The sequence below is a fragment of the Thunnus maccoyii genome, chromosome 18 (genome assembly GCF_910596095.1).
Source record: "Thunnus maccoyii chromosome 18, fThuMac1.1, whole genome shotgun sequence".
NCBI classification, from domain to species: domain Eukaryota; kingdom Metazoa; phylum Chordata; class Actinopteri; order Scombriformes; family Scombridae; genus Thunnus; species Thunnus maccoyii.
Window position 1 is genome coordinate 6,373,441 of NC_056550.1, and position 21,111 is coordinate 6,394,551.

At 41.2% G+C, this 21,111-nt stretch overlaps 2 protein-coding genes across 5 annotated transcripts; both read right to left on the reverse strand.

Moving 5' to 3' along the window:
* Window positions 1–76: 76 nt before the first annotated feature.
* ilf3b (interleukin enhancer binding factor 3b) lies at window positions 77–13,323 on the reverse strand. Of its 2 annotated transcripts, XM_042392021.1 has the most exons (18): window positions 13,217–13,323; window positions 11,338–11,435; window positions 10,332–10,555; window positions 9,772–9,946; window positions 9,508–9,655; window positions 8,041–8,132; window positions 6,789–6,884; window positions 6,364–6,475; window positions 6,166–6,263; window positions 5,976–6,087; window positions 5,739–5,852; window positions 5,150–5,355; window positions 4,821–4,997; window positions 4,435–4,716; window positions 4,187–4,319; window positions 4,029–4,076; window positions 1,994–2,413; window positions 77–919 (listed from the first exon to the last, which is right to left on the reverse strand). In XM_042392021.1, the coding sequence occupies exons 2-18, from the start codon at window positions 11,338–11,340 to the stop codon at window positions 789–791; spliced, it is 2,571 nt and encodes an 856-aa protein (XP_042247955.1). In that variant the 5' UTR covers window positions 11,341–11,435; window positions 13,217–13,323; the 3' UTR covers window positions 77–788. The 2 variants fall into 2 exon arrangements, with proteins under 2 accessions (XP_042247955.1, XP_042247956.1); XM_042392022.1 differs by lacking the exons at window positions 77–919; window positions 1,994–2,413 and adding an exon at window positions 2,532–3,392.
* A 1,510-nt stretch (window positions 13,324–14,833) lies between these two features.
* LOC121883431 (prostaglandin E2 receptor EP1 subtype-like) lies at window positions 14,834–20,181 on the reverse strand. Of its 3 annotated transcripts, none has more exons than XM_042391688.1 (3): window positions 20,014–20,181; window positions 17,751–18,679; window positions 14,834–15,949 (listed from the first exon to the last, which is right to left on the reverse strand). In XM_042391688.1, exons 2-3 carry the CDS (start codon window positions 18,630–18,632, stop codon window positions 15,674–15,676), a joined length of 1,158 nt encoding a protein of 385 aa, XP_042247622.1. In that variant the 5' UTR covers window positions 18,633–18,679; window positions 20,014–20,181; the 3' UTR covers window positions 14,834–15,673. The 3 variants fall into 3 exon arrangements, with proteins under 3 accessions (XP_042247622.1, XP_042247624.1, XP_042247623.1); XM_042391690.1 differs by lacking the exon at window positions 20,014–20,181 and adding an exon at window positions 19,504–19,949; XM_042391689.1 differs by lacking the exon at window positions 20,014–20,181 and adding an exon at window positions 19,504–19,954 and having other exon boundaries at window positions 15,857–15,993.
* Window positions 20,182–21,111: the final 930 nt, after the last annotated feature.

Consider the following 21,111-nt stretch of genomic DNA (forward strand, 5'->3'; position numbering starts at 1 on the left):
GGATCTTTCTCTGCTCAGTGTCAAAAATCCACATTATATCTACTTTGATACTTTAAGTAAAAAACTAACTAAAGACCTCTTTTCAAACTAAAAATGTATTAATACAGACACACACATCATTACACATTAACAGGAACAAATCCTACCCAATTAAAAAATACATTGAGCTGGATTTCAACATCAGAATGTAAGTGTATTTTCCAGTAACCTCCAAAAAGATTTTATTAAAATAACTAAATCACATTAGGTAAATTACAAAAGAAGCAAAAGTTACACGCAATGATGAAAAGAACAAGCTAACAGAGTCTATTTAAATGTTACAAAAATACAACAGCCTTTGTAGTTTAAAACTACAACATTTGACTAGTTACACATGAGGGGAAAAAAAACAAAACAACAAAAAAAAACCTGCCGTTGCCACACAACTCTATAAAGCAGGAAACCAAGTCAGAGCAGGTGAGTAATTTGTAGCATCAGACTTCATATTTAGTGATGAGGACTGGTAGCATAGATTTTAAAAAAAACAAAAAAAAACAAGAAAAACCTAAAAACACAAGACTGAGCACTGACCAGACCACTGAAACAGACCACTAAATTCAGCCACAACTCAGCTCCGACATCTTTTTGCCCACATGTGCCACACAGAAACCAAAAAGCACATAAACAGCAAACATGGAAAAGACAAGAGAGCACAGGCAAGCCATCAATCGCTTTCTTTGGAGAAGGCTTGAGACACTGATGCTGGGGGTGCTTGGTGCCGACGATTCACAAACGAGATTGATAACAGTCTATCTGTACTGGTAATTGCCGTCTCCCCTGCCGTAGCCCACTGGGTTGTGGTACTGAGAGTGGTTGGTGCCAAAGCCCTGGTTGTCTCCTCCTACTCCTTGTGAGTTGTAATTGGACTGGCTGTTGAAACCTGTGAGGAAAGCATGTGATAGTTACACATTTCTAAGAGAACAGGGAAAGTCATAATCACAGCAGGGTTTTGTTTTATGCTGAAGTGTTACGTGTGAATTTCACATTGACAAGGAGCTGCAGCTTTTCTTGTTATAAGATGTTTCAAGTTATAATGACCTGTTTTTATGACTACATACCAAATGATTCAGTTTTAACGAGATGTTTTTGTTACACTAGCTTGATCACAAAACTATCTCATTACACAAAAACAGATCTCATGAACATTAAATGCACATTTATCTCACAGCTTGTATCTCATTAGTATCCCGCTAGCTATCCTTCCTGATCACATACTCTACCTTACTGAAGTTATGTAGACCATTTATGTTGTGTGTATTCCAACCTCCACAAGTATAGATACTGTATATATCTTAATATGGATCCTCTAATTTGAGGAAAATGGAAGCTTCTTGTTAAAACTATAAACCAACTTATTTCATAACCGGAAAAAAGTTTCTTACAGATGAGTCAGTATGTCGTTGTAATGTGTGCTTCAACAAAAAAACATTGATTTTGCATAATAACCAGAAAGTTCTTTGATAATGAGGTAACACAGAAATGATTAGAAAGAGTCTCATGTTTCTGTTTGCGTGTTCTTGTGCTTGTATAGAAAACAATGTTTGTGTTGAACTCTACTGTTGCTTCATCGTCCTTAATGCTTAAGAGCCAATCATGTGAGACCCTTGCTGAGGAGTTAAAGGTCAAAACAGTTTACTTCTGCAGTCTTACACAAGTCAAGAGTCTACATTACACATATCTAAATGAAAACATTAATTTACTGTTCAAGGAGTGCAATTAAATAGATGTCAAATATGCAAGTCAAATTCTCATGAAGGGAAAATTATGTAACATTAACAAGGAGCTTGTTAAAAACCAGATTTTTTTCTTCTTATAACAAAACCGTCAAGACTTTTCTTGTCATTGTGGCAGCAGTATGTTGTAATTAGGACCTCTGATGTAAAATCCTGTTCTGAATCAATGTGGTTTCAGAACTGAATATCTTGAAACATCCTTAAAAACCCTTTTAACTCACCTTCATAACTGTAGTCTTGGCTACCTCCAGCACCCCCCGTCACCTGGCTCGGGTAGGCCGTGCTGTACGAGTATCCACCCGTCCCCCCCTGGTTCTGGTGGAAACTCTTCTTTCCCTGCCCATAGCCCTGGCCATACTGGCTATAGGGGCCCTGCCCTGAGGGACTGCTGGGCTGGTAGCCTCCTACGGACCCACTGCTCACACCCGGGGGACCTGGAAAGGGTGACTTTGTTCCTTTGTGCATGGGGGGTTTCTTTTTGTGCGGTTTTGCAGCAGAGGTGGCAGTGTAGGCTCCATCATTCTGGTAGTATGAGCCATAGGAACCCTGTGCTGATCCTGGTGATGTGCTGGCTGGAGGGCCACCTGACGGGCTGCTTGATGCCCCGGCTCCTCCGTTTGTACCACCGTTGTTGTAGTAATCTGGGAAATAACAGCATGGCACAGTCTTAAAACAGACATAACATGATGTTTTTGTATATTGGCTCTGTGAAATACTTTCATATCATGCACACAGAAATGGAATCAGACCTTGTAGTAATACAGTAATGAATGGACATTTATTTAAAAAAACAAAACAAAACAAAAACATATAAAAACAACTAGAGTCTGTGTGCAAACTTGGTGCCAACAGCCTCAGTTCATCAATGCCTACTGCTGTTACAGATGGGATACTGCGACTACTAAACACCGCCAAAGTAAGAGCATCATGCATTCAGTGTAGCCGTGACCGAACAGTGTTGCTGATATGACACACAAACAGCAGATTTTACATAAACAATGTGGCCATTTTTCAAAAGCAAAAAAACAAACAAAAAAAAAGATATACAAAAAGAAAACAGCTTAATCATGATTGGAAGTGACAGAAAGGCATTTTAAAGGAAATAAAAACAATTCAGTATTCTCATCTAAGTAAACAGTATGGAGACAGAGAGAGAAACCAGGCTGTTGTGGTCTTGACAAAATCCAAAAGGCATTTTGTTGTCCAGCTCCCACAGGCTTTCATTTAATCATGATCCAAATGAACACAAACAAAGCCCCGTCCCCGGTCCGACAGATGGAGGCCATTTACAATAAATCAGCCCTGCAGTTTGGGGAGGTCCAGATGTTCGGGTACGTCCACAGCAAGTTGAGAGAACAGAAGATGACTTATGGCTACATGCATGCAGTGGCAGATCGTCTCCCCAAGGTGACAAGTGGATTGGAGGGGTTGTCGCTTTATTTCCAGGGTTGCGGACTTGGTGGTGAAGGGAGTTCATGATGCTGCTGGAACACTACTGAGTATTCTGTCCTTTATCATCCTCTCTACGGGATTGTGTTTTTTTTTTTTTGTATTTTGTAAGACTGGGGAAGGTCTATGTTGCAAACTCGTGGTAGCCATAGCAGTCTGAGACAAAGTCACCTAAAGAGTGAGACAGGGCAGAGAAGGGGGGAAAAAAAAAATCAAAATTAGATTTGTTTATTTGGAATTTTTTTTGCTGCCATAAAAGCGGCAGCTTAATGACTCATTTGGTCAGATTGCGTTCAAACTGAGTTGTTGGGTTTTTTGTTTTTTTTTAGATTTCTCTGCTCCTGTCACGCTCAGGTAGGTCAGTCCTCAGAACAGGCTGCCAGAAGGAAGAAAGGGGTTCTCATAAGAGAGGGGGGGAGGGGGAAGAGTCAAAAAGAGATTCAATCCTGTGGCTTAAAGCAGAGAAATGTAAAATCATTGAACTGGGAACATCCCAACATCTTTGGTTATTATATGGTCTTGATTGCTGGATTGTGGAGTGAAGTTTTCTATAACAGGCTACATTCCCTGATCAGGTTGTTGTAACACAGAAGTGGTAAAAGCTGTTTTTTGTTTGTTTGTTTTTTTTCAGAGTCCTGTCCAGATGCAACATTGTGCCCGAGCAGAACACAAGAACATCTATGCTGACACACTGGCTGAGACAGTTGTTTGGATATCTCACATGGTAAATGAAAGCCTGACTGCAGCCCAGAGAGAGAGCACACATCAAATCAAAGCAGGGTTATAAAGGGTGAAATGAACACTCACTGTATCCGGAGTTAGCGTTGTTCCCGTAACCATACGTTCCGAAGCCACCTGGGTGGATGACACAGGTTTAATATGCTGATGTGACACAGTCAGTCATATCTACTAATGTTTTTACCGGCACATACAGTGTGTCTGCTATAGTAAATGTGGCTTTTTACCTCCTTGGCCGTAGCCTCCTCCATTATTGAAGCCTCTGCCCCTTCCACGACCTCGTCCTCCTCTCCCTCTGCCCCTGGGAGTAGCTGCATCTCCAACTCCAGAGGCTCCCATCATGCCAAAGCCTGGAGTGTGCTAGAGAGGGAAAAAAACACTTTATTTCAGCATCTCATTAATTTTGTATATCATTTAAATTATCGTTATTGTACACAGATTTTGAAAACAAAACAAATCCACCCTGGGTGCTTACCATGGGTGGTCCCTTTTTCTTCTTAGCAGCCTCAGCCATAGAGCCCTCGGGGAAGAGCCGCTCTAAAGCAGCCAGGGCAGCGTAAGCCTTGGCCACTTTCTTGTTGGATCCAGTCCCCTGGAACTTCTGCCCGTCGATCTCCACCTCCATGACGAAGCGCTTGTCGTGGCTGCCGCCTGTCTCAGAGATGAGCTCATACTTCAGGCCGCGGCGCTTCTCGTTCAGCTCCATCACAGGGTTCTTGCCGTGTTTAGTGAGGATTGGTCCCTGTTGGCGGGCGGTCTGAGAAGAAAGGGGAGACGGTTGGTAAGATTAGAGCGTTCAGCCGGGCAGTTTCATGCACGTAATTGTCGCTTGCTGACACACGGGGGGGAGAAGCTTTGTACCTCTGCAGCATCAGTGGTGTCTGCATTGGCTGTTCCTGTAGCAGCAGTGGTCATTTCAATGGGTGTTACTACTGGCCTCAGTTCTTCCACAGTGGTAGCTGCGACTGCTTCCTCCAATTTTACTGGCTCAGCGGTCTTTAGTTCCACTCCTGTGGGCAGACCCATGTCCTGCAGGACCTGCAATTGTCCAAACAGAGTCATTGTGGTTGAAAAAATGCAAAGAAATGTCAAACAAAAAAAAATCTATTTCAGGGAAAAGTTAGGATTTGAAGCAACATTAAAATGTAACGTTTACTTAAGATATTTCCTGTTATACAAACTGAGCTCACCTTTACAGCTACGTGCAGCTTGGCAGTGCGTTTGGATGGACCAGAAGCCTCAAAGGTTTTTCCATCCACTTCCACAGCCATAGTGAAGACAGGAACGTGAACTGGGCCGGTCTGAGATATCAGCTTGTACTGAAGACCCGGCTTCAGCTGATTGAGCCTCATCAAGGCGTTCATAGACTGGGGAGGCTCAGCCTTCTCCTCTGGAGCTGGTGGACAGGAGAGAATGAAGGAATTATACATCCAACAATAGCAGCTTGTTATACAGTAAGAAACAGATTTAACAGAGCTGCAAATCATCATTATTTTCATTATCTAATAAGTATTTTTTCAAATCAATTGTTTCATCTATAAAGTGCCAAAAATAGAAAAATCACAAGTTCTGAGAGGTGAAATTGCTTATTTCGTTCAACCAACAGTCCAAAACTGAAAGATATTCAATTTACAATTATAAAAGATTTATCAAAATCCGTCATTGACAGAGCCATCCTTTCAGCACAACCTTTATGTTCACTAGAAAAGTTTGTTTTTGATGTGGGAATAGTTCACAACTTGAGGTTGCAACAAATGCAAGAGCTAAAAGAGCACTTACATTTCTTTTGCAGCTTTTTCTTCTTCTTATTGGGACTCTTGTCATCGATTCCCTCCTCCTCCTCGATGGGCCTTTTCATTGGTGGAGCGTACGCCGTACTGGGTGGGATTTGCACTAAATCACAGGGACACACAAAATTGTGTCATGGTAACGTACAAGGCACCTTATTCCATTGCATCTACACCACAGATATAAAGAAATAACCGACAGCCTCTACTGTGAGCTAGCCTGCTTTACCTGTGTAATCAATCGGAGTCTCACTGCGAGGTTTCTTGGGCATTTTTGAGGGGAGGGGGTCCATTCCAAGCACTTTGTGAAGCTGTCCAAAAGCTGACAGCCTTAAGGCATGCTGGAGATACAAGAGGCGGGGTGTGAATTTTACATTTACCACATTGTGAAAACACACGTTCATTTTTATCTTACTGACTTGTGCGCTGGCTGTGATGTCTTCTCTCTGCTGTTGGTCCAAGTGACCAATAGCGTCTGTGGATTCCTTCTCACATGGATCACAGATTCCAGCACCATCTACAACATGAGGAAATGACAGTTTTGGATCACCTTTACACACAGAAAACAAACTAAAATGAAATGAAATAACATGTGGAGAACACACATGCGTTCGTACCTGCCATGAGGATTCCTGAAGCCAGACACTCTAAAACTCTGCGCAGAGCTTCTCCTGCCCCCATGGGCCGGTTCCCTGTACCAATGGCTTTCTCACAGATCAGCTCCAGTGGCTGCACAGCAGGAGAGAGAGAGAGAGGAGACTCTTTGTTCGAGGATGCTATTTTAAGCTTGGAGATTTTAGTTCACCGCCTTTGATAGTATCTCAGCAATTCAACAGCCATGATGGCGGTGCCTTGTTATTTTGTATCCAAGCAGACAAAAGCTTTGTTAAAAGGAAAAACGATATTCTGCCACATAGGCTGGTGTTCATATTTTGTGTAACCAGTGCGTTAAGCGGTGAAAGAGTGAATAAAATGCACGTGTTGTATCATATTTAGTGCTATGATACAACGCGCTGCTAAACAGGAGGAGGCTATCGCTCACCCAGCCACGGAGTGGAGCCCATGTGGGGACGCGGGCGCACAGGTCCCTTAGGATCCGGATGACGATGACACAGGAGCGCAGCCCATTGGCTCTAGCCTGGGGACACAAGCAGGGGAGGGGGGAGGGAGGAGCACGAGGAGGACAAGCAGCCTTAAGTCAAACAGGAAGATTGTATGGGATGTAAAGCAAGATAAACATACGATACATGAAAATAAATGAAAATGAAGCCACACAGACTATAAAGCTTAGCTTTGTCATTATGGAAATATACGATATTTGATGGCAGAATAATGTTTGATCACTTTGTTGGAAGACCCTACTTATAATAATCATTCACATTCATGGCTGTAAGTTAATTGCCAACATGATTGATGGTAGTTATCAGACATAAAACATTACGATCAGGAAAAGTGTAAATAATTCCACCTCAAACTTAATACCAGCTATAATGAGAGAATCAAGTGCACTATTTTTGAAAAGAGTGAGCTTTCATGTACTGTGATTAAAAGGGGTAATGGTTAAGTCAGTGACTGTAAAAAAAATAAATAAATAAAAAATAAAAATACTACTCAAGGTGCAATATTCCTGATGATTTTGTGGCACACAGAGTAACAGAAATAGCCAGAGAGCAGGAAAAGTTGAGGCCACATTCTCTACAAAAACAAGCTGCAGAGATGGAGCACTGATTGTTATAGTGTGAAAGCCAAAGATGACACAAGCCACAACACTATGATGACTTATTATCAACACAGTTCACTACAAAAAACATTTCTCTTCAAAACTACAAAATGGGTCTGCAAAAAGTGCTCTACAAGTAGCTTGCTTAAATGTGAAAATAACAACAACAACTCACTTACACCAACACTGACATTATAGAAATATTGCACCTGGATACATGGTGTATTAGTCCCAGATTTTTTTTTCACTACTAATTTGAGTCAAGCAGTTGTTAAACTCAAGGAGACTAATGAACTCAGGGACTAAAAAGCAGAAATTAACTTCTTTAAAAATGGCGCTGCGGTAAAATCTGTTAAGTGAGCAAAGCAAGTCTACAACAGTGTAATGACAAAGGTTTCCTAAGAAACAAACATCCAGATCATCAATTATTACTACAGGAAATACACTTCAAAAGAGTAAATAAAAGAAAACAAAACACATGGAACGCCCAAATAAAAAGACAAAAGAACATAAAGCATAAAACCAAACTCAAAACTACTTCTGGTTTAGAGACAAATAAAGACAAGATCCAAACCTGGAACCACTTTGCGTGGCGGAGAGACGCCAAGGCAGTTAGGCATTTCTGCCTGTCCAGAGCATCCGGGGGATCGTTGACTGAAAGCGTTTCTATTGGCAGGTGGAATAAGAAGACAAGGTACAGTTTGACCAAGGGGAGTTCTGTCAGCCGGCCAGGGGGAACACAGGCAGCCTTCCCAAACCACAGGCAGGAGGGGAAAGGGGAGGGGGACCCCTCCACTGGAGAACAACCAAACACTCTCAACCTCCCAGTTCATATGGTTTTGCATGGCCCGGCACAGAATATTTAGACTTAAAACCCACCAGGGCGACAGTATTGTGTAAGTGGGTTATAACTTGACTTGGTAAAAAATAAAACACGTAAAAAATGTGCATTTCTTAAGGGATAATTGGTTGCATCAAATGGGAGGTTGTCTCTCCATGGTTGCTTCAACTGAAATGGATGCTTCAGTTTCAGTGTTTTCCCTTCTGGTGTTAACAGGAGGTAGAGCCCCTCCCCTTTGCCCCTATATTGGGTACACTGCACTTTGCCCCTTCCGAGACAGAGAGCGGCCAGTTGGTCAAAGGTCCAGCGTCCCTAAAAATTGACAAACTAGAAGGCTTGACAGAGAGAATCAGAATTGGAACCACAGGTAGAAGTTATCAGATGCACAAAAGGTGGGTATCAAAACAGGTCCACACTGCAGCAAAACTGATGGCTTTAAAAACAAAGAGACCCAAACTGGGCATCACTGTTAGCACAGGGCTACAGATAAGGTCAAGGTTCAACACCTGTTGAAATCCTCAGAGAGCCGTCAAAACTAACTTACAATTAAGATAGATATATATATATATATGTATATGTATATATACATATAAATATATATATATATATAACTATGTATCAACTGGGGATGATCCCGTGGATTTTGAGAGTGGATGGACCTACATGCAGAATCCAAGTGTCCCTTGTCATTATCTGTAACCCCACACCTTCCCTGCTAAGGAACATCAGAGACAGTCAGTAGCCCACTGCTGGGTCTAACAACCAAAGGACAGTTTCACTACACATTGTGCTACTCATTTTTGCTGCAATGCAAACCGTTCATCATCAATGATAAAACACATGCAAACAAAGTGGTCTCTCTTTTTGTATTTGGTTAAATTCTCAGTAAGCCTTCATTTCATTGGTGACCTTGATCATTATGGGGGGTAAGAGAAATCCATGTCTTCAGTAGTCAGTAAACTACCTGCCCTATACTGTATATTGGGCCATCAAAAATGTACAATTACATTACATGGAACTATGAGAGTGTCTAGAGAGCTATAAGCATAGCACAGTTTCATTATGTGACGGTGCATTCTTGTCCCCTAGCTCCATTGAAGGCCCAATAAACAATATCTGTCTTGCCTGGTTGCGTTGCCTGGTCTCCCTGCTGGAGGAGTGAGTAGGTGAAAACACTCAGGTCCTTGTGAAAGAGCTTACCTCCTGTAGAAGCCCTCTCCATCTCCTCACGAACCAAAGGGGAAGTCAGGTGAATGGTGAGGGTGAGAGGGGGCTCCTTGGTGTTCTTGATGACAATACTGGCCTCGCGGATGTGCTGGCTAACCACATACTTGTCTTCCATGACCGGCTGTGGAAGAGCAAAGTCACCATTACAACATTTGTCCCCTAGAGAGCAACTGTTCCGCTTAGTACATATCTTGAGATTTTATTCAGTGCACTTCATTAGCTGAGTTATGTTCCCACCTTGAGCTGCGTAACAAGGTTTTCAGACACTTTCTTCAGTAGACTGATGGTAGGCTTGTCCTTACATAGGAGCACCAGCTCCAGGTCCAGATCCCCCTTCAGTAGCAGGCCCTTGGCAACCAGGCCCACCCTCATTACGCCACGCAGAGAGCGGGTGGCCTGTTCTTTGTGCTCACTTTCAAAAGACACAGCGGATACGACAAAGAAAGAAAAGGAAGAGACATCAAACCAGGACTAACACTGACAATTTGAGTAATGGTCCAATTTCAAACTTTTCACTGGAAATAAGTCAGAGAGAATGTATTACATGAAGAATGAGAATTACATGATGCGCTTGCTATGAGAGAAGTTGTTGGTCCATCACTGGTCCATATCCATAGTCCATTATCCAGTAAATGTTTATTAGGCGTGTGCCCATGCTTATGTTAGTCAATACCATGTTATATGACAGAGAAATTCACAAATCTGACTAAATCTCACCCCTAACACTGAGCCATGTGTGTATACATTTAATTTCTACTGATTGAACATGAAGAATGGTATCCCTGACATCTCCTCACCTCTCTTTATCAGTGTCTGTGCCATCAGAGTCAGACTTTGACGATCCTTTCTCCTGCTTATCCAGCCAGTCAGAGACGGCCTTGAGGGCCCGCTCTGTGTGGGACACCATGTTCTGTACACTCTCCAGTTCCTCCTGAGTTGGGTAGATAGCAGAGTGTTTGGCCATGACGTGGCGGTCATCATTCATGAAGACACGCATGGAGCGGTGGCGCATCGGGGGAGGCTAGGGGTGAAAAGAAGAAAGATCATGAATAAAGAAGAAATACCAGAGGGGTTCTGAACACACCACACATTATGACATTGTGGTCTTAGTGCATGACAAAAACATTCAGGAGAGGTGTTTTTAACTCTGTCACAAAGCAAAGCAAAACCTGACATCTACTTCTGATAATGCATTAAGCCCCCCCCATCTGTACTGCAAGAATTAAACAACCAGTCATACTATTTATACAACAGAGGCCTTTCTCATGAAGCAGGATTACCAAGCTACCTAGATACCTATCAGAGAGAAATCTGAAAAATGTTCCAGATTTTAACTAACTTGATTAATGTTGCTTATCTGGTCAACCTGAAGCTTTTCTCAAGATTAAACGGTTCCACTCAAATCTACTGACAATCCTACTTTCTCTGTCACTCCCTTGTCCTTGATAAATTAAAAATGCTGAATACACAAGGTCTCATGTCTAGGCCAAGCTTCTAACACCAGTGATTACAAAAGCAAGCCGAGTGTGTGTACAGGCAGCCAGAGCCAATTTAGAGGAGAGCAGTGATGTGGAAGCTGCAGCGTGTGTTCCTAAAAGCCCGGGGCAGACTGGGATGACAAAAAGGCTGGCACCAGTCCTGTGACTTAAATTAGATGTGACATATTTATTTGTCCTGTTAACAGAGTTATTTAACAAAAAGGCCAGTGTGTCCTGTACTGTGCTTGTCTGCCTGTCTCAGACATATACACCAGTAACACAGAGACACATAACCACAAATAATATTGAAAATTCATTTAAATACCATTGTTGTTGTAGAGACGGTGGTGACTCTTATATCCAGTGAATGACCGTGTTACAAAAGGGATTCCCAGCAGCAGATGACAATGTTGCAGTCCGTCTCTACAGAGGGAAAAACACACATTAAAAAAAAGATGAATAGCAGAAGTCAAATGACACTGTGGGCAAATCTGCAGCCAACTGAAAACTACACCAAAACCACAAAAGATAAATGGATGGCACACATATTTGATTTAAAGCAATTTCTGTGAATGTGCAATATGTTTACTAAACATTCCTAAGGCAAATAACACTGAAAAGGGTAAAACACTTCACATTCAGTCACTGAAGAATCTTTGTTTATCTCTCAGTGAAATAAAGTATTCACCAGCTGTAGCAATGGATGATTGTGATGAAGCAGATTTCAAATACACAGGCCGATTCATGTGTTCATATTTCTAGCAGACGTAGACATAATCTTAAAATACACTATGTGTAATAGTAAGGGGGCAGTGCTACTAGAAAGTGGAGCATGCTGTGCAGAGGTCATCCCAATCAGCTTCATGGATGACTGACTGTTCATCTGTGTTGTCTCAAATGACGTGAGGGTGACTGCTACTGTCTAAATACATCGTAGTGATGTGATCAGGATGAAATAGTGGTGTAGAGACGGAAGGAAGGACATCTCTAGTGCAAACTTTTAAGTCCCCCTCCACTCAAAAATATGTTCTTCTTCTTGTTCCTTCAGTTGGATGTTTGTGCTTCACTGTGCAGAATCATGTATGTGCAGTTTGATACCAGAAGGCTGTTTTCACATTAATCTGCCTAAAGTGGAAAGTTTTTCTGTGCTCATTAAAAATCCGGTTTTATGGGGTGGGCCTGTGTACATGGTTTGTGATATTACAACTAGTTTTGAAGCCAATTCTGGGCCAATATTCAACTTACACAAATGTGATGTGGAAACTTGAAGCCTCCAGTGCACAAACACTGACAATGGACTTTACAGTAAAGTTTAAAATAAAGAGATTCTTGAATTTTTAAATGAGGGAGAGGGAGATTAAATAATTTTAAGAAGTTTAACGTGGTAATTATACTTTTTTGTGGAAAACCCATATCAGACACATGTTATTGCTCCATGCAGAGTATTTTTGTATGTCTTAGCACTTGCCTGGAGAGGATCTTTAAGATCATTCACAGCACTACTGAACACTACTGGAACAATCTAGGTTTTGTTGTTTGTCTTTTTGCAGCAACCAAAGCAAATGCATAAGCATTACCCGTGTGTTTATTTTTCAGTCATCAAGTTACTGAAGTGTGACCTGCTGTTGTAATCAAAGACCTACAAGCTAATGTTGCACCTGTTAAACTCCACTTTTATTCCAGGAGGAAAATAGAGCTATTAACAGGTGGCCTATGACATTTAGACCTTACAGCTTCATGGGGGAATTTAAAAACAGACGCCATTTTAATGCAATCCAAAAGCTGAGTGTCGACTACAGTCAGCTTCCAACCCCCACAAAAAGCCGTCGTTTAAACCTGCGACGCGCCGACATGCTCACCAAACCACAGCACAAAAGAATATCAACTAACTATCATGTTTGTCAGCTGTGGAACTACACAGAAGTGAAAATATGCGATTGGGAAGTCTGTATCTATTTGGATATTAGTGTGTTGCCAATCAGGCACCAAAATGGTCGAGGAGACAAGACTGACACCCCATTGAATGTTCAGCTACAGTTAGCGCTTTAGCTTAGCCGAACAAAGCCAAATGGAGCCATTTCCCGAGCGCTTATAAACAAGTTATTATACACCAGAGAGCTTCGTCAGTTTCCTTGGCGCTCAGTGTCCAACTAACGTTTAATTATAATTACATTAAGGGGTGAAACTACATGTTTCTTTCTTACCGTGGTGTCGATTCTGCTAATGGACGGCGCTGCGCTGCACGCTAGTAGCTCCCGGTCTGGACAGCAGCAGGAGTACTGCGAACGGAAACGCCCACGATGTGAAAAACGACGATGCTCATTGGACGGAAAGTTGCATTCGACTGGAATCTCAGCCAATCGAAAAAAGGGGGTACCGAAAGTGGGGCGTGTCTAGTGATGGTGGTGAATTGAATGGTCCACCTTTCAACAAGCATGGCTGTAGTTAGTATGCTGCAAGAATTTTTAAAGAAATCTGATTTTATGGCCTACCTTTACTGCCTACCTTTTCTAAGTTTATATTTATTTATTTTTATTTTTTATTACTTTTACCCTATGTCCCGTTACCATATTGAGTGTATCAACCAATTGAGAGTGAAGTCATGCCTGTGATGTTATCTTTATTTCATTTTGATGACTAAGTGTTTTTTGTTATTGTTTCAATGTCACATGATGTAAGTGATGCTTTCTATAAATAAAGAGATGAAAAAAACAAGCCTGACTGCTTTTTACTCAGCATATTTACAGATATAAACAAGCCTAACTTCTTGTTGTTGTTGTTGTTTTTTACAAAGGAGGTTAAACAGTACATTGATTCAATTCAATTTTCCTCTAATCCAAAGGCTGGATACCTGTTACCTGTTGTTTTTTACTTTTCTTCTGCAAACCATAAGATAAATATTTTTTATTTTTTAATCATTTTGTGGAAGAAGAAAATTGTAGTTGTTTTATATGTCACTAAAGAAAGAAAAAAAACAGCTGGACTCTGCCAGCTGAGTCTTTCAATGTCATTTAGGGTCTGCTTGGCTGATCATGTCGACTGTTTACAAGATCTGTAACACTGTAGGAACCATTATATTACGTTAAGCTTTTCTTATCTTTTACAATATTACTTATTATAGTATTACTATGTCATGTGAATGCCATCCACCATTTTCATCCAGTGGTTCAGGTCCAAGATGGGAGTCATTTTTATTTCCATTGGCAATCTTACTTCTAAGCAAGTCAGTATGGCCTGTGGAGTTCCACAAAGATCAATACTTGTCACCTTTATATTCAATCTGTACATACTATCAGGTTTATCAAAACAAGATAAGATACCATACTTATGCAGATGATACTTACGTTCCTCTTTCACTGAATAACTATGGTCCCATTGACACACAATATGGGACCATGCACATCAGCACATTGCACAAATTAATGACTGGACATGCCAGAATGATACCTATCGAAATAAAGTCAAAACTGAGGCGCATTGCCCACAATGGAATATAGAAAATCATTGCACATCTTCACTCTTCTCATCTAACTCTAAAGAAAGTGAATAAGCATGTTTCCCAGAATGTTGAACTATCGCTTTAAATCTAAACCTAAAACCTACCTGTACACACATTCTGTGTGTTTTTTTTATTCTAATCTTATCTTACATATTTTATGTACTTTGTAAAGCACTTTGACCAGTCGCTGTGTATGAAATGTGCTATATGTTTAACAGCACAAGGTCTCATGTCCAAATATAGCTGCATATAGGAAATCTTACCAAATTTTGACAAAGATGTAAAATATGATGCAAATTATAAACAAGAATGAGATGAAATATTAACAGGCAACCATTTATTATGTCATTTTACATTCCCTTTTCTTGACAATATCACATTCATTTAGCTTTTTGCAACAGATAGCTTCACTTCAGTCCCCATACACTCGGGGAAAATACTGTAGATATATTCACAGACACGCAATAAAGACACACATTCACATTCATGTCACAGCACTACATTGGACACACGCGGGATATTTTTCACATCTTCAAGCTGAGGTAAAAGCACAGCCTTTTCTTTTGCTCTCTTGTGTGAGCATTTACACAAGTCATTGACTTTTACATTATGTCAGAGAACAAAACGAATATAACGTTTACAGACAAAACTTTTGTGGTGAGATGTTTGCTTCAAGACTAGATACAGTCTTCTCTTCAGCAAAAGTTAACATATTATACTCCAACCAACAAAATATATATTTTAAAATTTACAGTACGTCTGCTCTCACAGAGGACAGACTACATTGCAAACGTGTCCTGCATACAGGCCATATTGCATACACTATTAGCAGTTTATAATGAGCTGGGGATTTTTCCCTTTCTGGTGTAACACTGGCTCATACATACAACAACCTAAGAGGTTATCATCAGCCAGTCAATTATATTTTAAACAATTCTTAACCACTTGGGATCCCATCACATAATAATTCATACACACAAACCAAGGTGACTCTCTTTCCCACCAGCCAAGAGAGTAATGTATTTTCATTTGGGACCTTTTAACACTGAAGTCTGATCCAGATGTTTGGCTCCTGGGTTCAGTGCTGATCCCGCTGTCAAGTGACAGAGAATCCCTTGAAGACTGATAGATGCCAGTTTTTCTATCTTCCTCTATAAGTCCCTTAAATCTTATTAGCACTGCTCTTCTCTGAGTTCTGAAAGGAGCTGACATCCCAGCGGACGGAAAAGAACTTGCTTCCCTTGAAACTGGCCTGCCTTCTAGTGATGCGGTAGATCTTCCTGAGGATGGCGCGTCGCAGCAGAATATAGACCCACGGGTCCAGGATCTGGTTACAGGTTGCCATCCTGACACCCGTCACCATCAGGCTCCTATAAGTGTCTATGTCACTGTTTAGGGAGCCACTGTAGGACCGTGTGGCTGATATCAGTCCAAAGATCTAAAAACAACCAAAGAAACAGCTTTAGGCTCATCCTGTAGCACCTAATAAAATAAAAACAAATAGATAGCAGTGATGATGAAATATTTCATGTAATAGATGTTTGTTTTTTGGCTGTGCTAATACTTTATTGCAAATATGCTTTTGTTCACAACCGACATGTTACATCCTTTTCAAGCTTACACCCTGAAAAATCTGGGATATTTCTGCAGTGTGACATTATTATGAGCTCAAAATGTTTGACCAAATAATGGAAACAAATTGTGATGCATTTATGCAGTTCATACATCTGTTGAGCAAATGCATTAAATTTAATGAATTAATTAACTAAGAACCATAATGTGTTCCTTTTTTTTTTTTTCTGTGCAAAAAATATCTGTGATTCATGATAATAGCAATACTGTTTAGCCCCTTCATCCGCACTGATCTGGCGATGCGTCATTACAACCTCATGCTGTTCAGCCAAACATTGCTTCCACCCGCAGAACTTTATTATCTGGTAGAGACCTCACCCTTGGTATTTTTGGGACCTCAAGATCCCAAAAATACCAAATATGTCAGTCTGACATCTTTGGAAATGTGAATTAAATTATACACACGACATCAAGAATATGTCAGCTTGATAGAATGGTGCAGCTATTAAAATCACTGAGTCTTAGGTTTGAATATTTCACGTAGTGTAAACACCATATATCTTCAATGGAGAGGTGAAACATGCTGATAAAGAATATATGTATATGATACTGTCAGACAGCAAAGAGATGATTTTTCCAACAAGAAAAATCTGCATGTTAGGGGTTAAAATGTTGTTTGACAGTATAAGAAAATAAATTTCTTAGGCAGCTGCTGTAAGCCACCAGGAATGCTCAATAAATTAAACAAACTCTTCTCTGGGTCAATATTATCACTGACAGAGCACTCTGTCAGTGCTCAGTAATGTGAGTTTAAATAAGATCATTCTCTGATAGGCACGAGTGATAACATAAATAATGGTGAAGCTACTTAAGTCATTTGGAATGATCATGAAATTCAATTGTTTCCTGCTGCTCTGAACATCTTTCTGTGATGAAACGCTATGAGCTGTCCCTTCTTAGTTTTGACAGTCAGACTAAACTGTGTATCACTGTGTGGAGTTATAAGCACGACATAACTGGAATGTTTCAATCTTTAATAGTTTAGGTCTGTTAATTTACTTTGTTCTTTTGGTATTAAATTATAACTGTAAAATTATACCAAAGTTCTGTTATTAGCAGTCAAACAGCTACTAATGACCTGGAGTGTTAGCTATCTAAATGACGTCAGAGACTGTAGCTAACTAATCAACAAACCACTTCATCTGACATGAGCGAGCGCTCAGTTTTAATAAAAGCTGCACGAATATGAATAAGATTTGTCTTGTTTTTCATGAACATCTTTCATTTCATGGGCGCATACAGAGAATTTGAGAAAATGATATAGTTTTGTCATGCATTTTAATGGAATTAATTATTTCCCTTAAACATAATGTCATGTTTATGGTGGTGTATTGACATGTTTATCTAAATTTTTAAAAAGTAATCAAAGTTGTTTGCAATTTCCTAAAAAATTAGTAAATTTGATAAAGTTAATTTCCTTTTCCCCTTTTAACACTGATCTGTGATTTGAGAAATCAGACACAACACATATACCCTATCCATACAGTGACATTTAATCATATTAAAATATGCCTGTTTTTAGTGTGATTAAATGTCTGTTAGATAACACAAGGCGTTGGTGCAACACATTTTCACTTTTTTCCCAATCTGATCCACCCCAAACTCACCAGCAGAGGGCTCCAGCAGATGCAGGAGGTGACCATGATGCCAACCAGCTGGACCACCATCTCAGTGTCATGCGACCTAGCCGAGCTGCGTCGGGAGCTGGGCTTCTTCTTTAGCCTTGCTCTAACTAGCGTGATCCCACTGATGGTGTTACACACAAAGGCCGAGGCCAGAGAGCTCAAAGCCAGTCCAGAGAACAGCATGACAAAGGCCAGATCAGTCGCTTTAGTGCCCTCCATCACCCTAATGAAGCACCATGTCCCTGGGTGTTGGTGAGTGTAGGCACCCAAACTGAAGAAGGGCAAAAGGGCCACACATAAAGCCAGTAGCCAGATCAGGGCCAGTGCTATCTTTGTCCTTGCTGTGGTCACCAGCCGAGCGTGCAGCAGAGGCCTTGTGACACCCAGACAGCGCTCAGCAGCCATGGCACAGCCCAGGAAGAGTGGGCACAAGCCAAAGAACACCATGCAACTCCCCAGAAACAGACAAGAGGGGTCAGGATCACCCGAAGGATCATCTCGAAAGGTGGGGACTGGATCAGTCCCAGTGGACTCAATGCCTGCTGAGTATCTTCTCAGCACGAGGGCTCCGGGGATAACATGTCCAGCCAGGTCAGTAGCCACCAGGGAGCTGGCAAAGAGCAGGAAAGTGGCCTTTGAGCGTCTACGGAAGCGGTTGTAAGCCTTGGCAAGAATGACGAGGGCCACCACATTGAACACAATGCCCAGAGTCATGGAGATGCCAGCAGCTGCGGGAGTGCTCAGTGGACGGGTGGTATTATGGGTTACGGCTGCCACCTCAGGCTCCTGCACCATGGTGGTGTGGTTAGAGAGGGGAAAGGAGGCAATAATGCCCGAGGTGTTGTAGTGCTGCATTGCCAACATCACTGCTGGGCTCCGGGCCTGATGTGGTTCCTTTGTCTGAGAAGGTGCTGAGAGGGAAAAGAAATTGGATCAGATAACGAGCTTCAAATATTTTATGGGGGGAAAACGTCAAAGAATGTGTTTCATTACTGTTGTCTCTATGAACAAGCACAGCTTCTCAGGATAAAGTGAGTCATCTTTAAAACACAACAAATCAGTTCTCAGCACACTCTGAGGTTCAGGCGCAAAGATCTTCACTTTTCTCTTCGTACAAGGCAGAACGAGCAGTCTGAACAAGTTCTGACAGTTTCTGTTGACACTGAACATTGCTGCACACATTCCTTGAAAAATACAGTTACTGTGCAGCAGTGATGAAACAGTGGCTTTAATAAATCAGTAAATCAAATCTGTACTGTATGCAGCTCACAACAAGTCATACATAAACATGTAAGGAATACATTACTGGGATTATATTGAAGATTTATTTACAGGCAGGAAGTCGGTAAATCTGCACACTGTATGTGTTACATCCGATATACTTTAAGACACAACTCCTTCTTGCCAAACATTACCGCACATCTGGAGTCTCGTTTTCCTTCCAACTATCACAGTTTTGAAGTTGATGTGAGAGTGTTTCATTTCCTTTTCTGTAAAAAGTTATGTAATTTCTTTCCATTTGTTATCATTTGACATATCCTCTGACCACAAATAGGCTCAATCCAAACCGTAAATTTTACCCAAAAATTAAAAAAGCATTTTAACATAAGAAGACATAATAAGAAGATTTAGGAAAAAAGAAATGTAACTTGGAATGATAGCCTCAGAGCATGCCATTTGTCCTTTGAATTTACCTTCACATGTAAGTTTAAATGTATGTTTAAATGTGTCCTACCTTTGAAATAAGAAATCCATGGACATGACTAGGTTGATTTTGACAATTAGTCATAACTGAAGCTACCTAAAATAAATAAATCCAGGTTTGAGCAGTTGTTCTCTCAGAGAAAGAGGACTTCTTCACCTGAAGTGTTTCCACATTATGAAACTAAGGCTGTGTGGAAACTCCTCTCTGATTGCTCTCAGAACAAGCAGCCTCCCTGTAACATTGCACAAGCATGTCCTCTGTGACTCTGACTGCGGCTGGCTGCTTTTATATGCCGGAGCTGCACCGTGCTCACATCGCCTCTGGGTGTATCAGTTGGAGAAAACCAGCAATTTCCTTGCAGCAGCTTGGAGCGGACGGAGTGAATGGGCCACTCAACAGAATCCCAGAGGAGACTATGAATATTTCAACTGCCTTGCCCCTGACTCAACCTCGCAGGACAATTATTGGATGTAGAGGCTTAAAAATTAAGGCTAACAACAACAACAACCTGTAGAATTTAAAATCGGAGGGCAGACCTACCTGCAGCTGCAGGAAGATGTTCCTTTAAAGTATCACTTTTATGGGCAGTGATGTAGTTATCAACTAAAATAAGTATGATCTCATATCACAGCAGTTTAAATTAAACATCTTTGTAGTGTATTCTGATTTAAACCAGATTAGACTTCGTAACAGATGGTTGAAGTAACGTGAACCTGCATCACGTTTGCCTTACTGCCCTCGAGACTCGTCCCTTCTCTGAGACAACCTCTGTTAATTCTGTAGAAATAAAACACTCCCCTCCCTGCCTGCTTCATCAGAACAACCTCAATAGCCCCGTGGTCAGCTCTCACCGATGTAAACCAGCTGTGCTCCCGCCACTACAAACATCTCTGTCACAGTCTGAAGCTGCAGCTGTGACTGCAAATAATTTTCCAGTTCTCTAAAAGGCCAGCCAGACTGCTGCTGCTGCTGCTGGGGACATTAGGATTTAATGCTCCAGGCATCGCCTCAGAGAGGGATTATTTGGGAGGAAAAGCACATTGCACATTTCAGATGAAAAAACAAAGAAACATAAAATACCAGTGTCATAGTACTAAGCCTGCAGAATCAAATGATGAAAAGAGAGAATCTGGAGCGTCTCAGATTCCTGTCATCACCAGTAAGGCACATCTTGGTACATCTCTGAAATATCTCCTCCAGTGGGAGGACATCTTATCTCCCTGTCACCTTATGTCATAACAGTGGCGGGACTCTGCTGTAAAATGAAGTGTAAATGTACACAATACAGCTCTTTGTTCACAAACACACTGCAGCTGTGTTCTGAAAAATGTCCTCTTTGACTGGTAGAGCAGTGAGGTAAGGACTGGAATGTGGGTGCATAAACACACGAAATATACTGTACGTGTGTGTGTTGTGGTGAGGCGTTTGTGCTAGAACATTTTAATTAAAAAAATGTGATTTTAAAAATGTGTTTTAACAGCACGCATCACATAAGAGTACAAGTATGAGTACAAGTGAATTGTACTGGCCAAAGAGTCAGACTGCATCCCATTTACTGCAACATTAGAGACAGGTGCAGCTGCAGTAGCATCAGCTGGGGTTGATGCATCCTTGTCAGTCAAAACATGGCGCCAAGCT

What these genes read in the sequence shown, in the direction of transcription:
- ilf3b (XM_042392021.1), bottom strand. An exon ending in GAAAAAGCTGCAAAAGAAAT is followed by an intron (nt 5,356 to 5,738) that starts GTAAGTGCTCTT and finishes CCTGTCCACCAG; the next exon opens with CTCCAGAGGAGAAGGCTGAG. An exon ending in CAACGCTAACTCCGGATACA is followed by an intron (nt 2,414 to 4,028) that starts GTGAGTGTTCAT and finishes GTTATTTCCCAG; the next exon opens with ATTACTACAACAACGGTGGT.
- LOC121883431 (XM_042391688.1), bottom strand. Translation starts at nt 18,632, where the DNA reads ATGTTGGCAATGCAGCACTACAACACCTCGGGCATTATTGCCTCCTTT. An exon ending in TCTGCTGGAGCCCTCTGCTG is followed by an intron (nt 15,950 to 17,750) that starts GTGAGTTTGGGG and finishes GGTTGTTTTTAG; the next exon opens with ATCTTTGGACTGATATCAGC.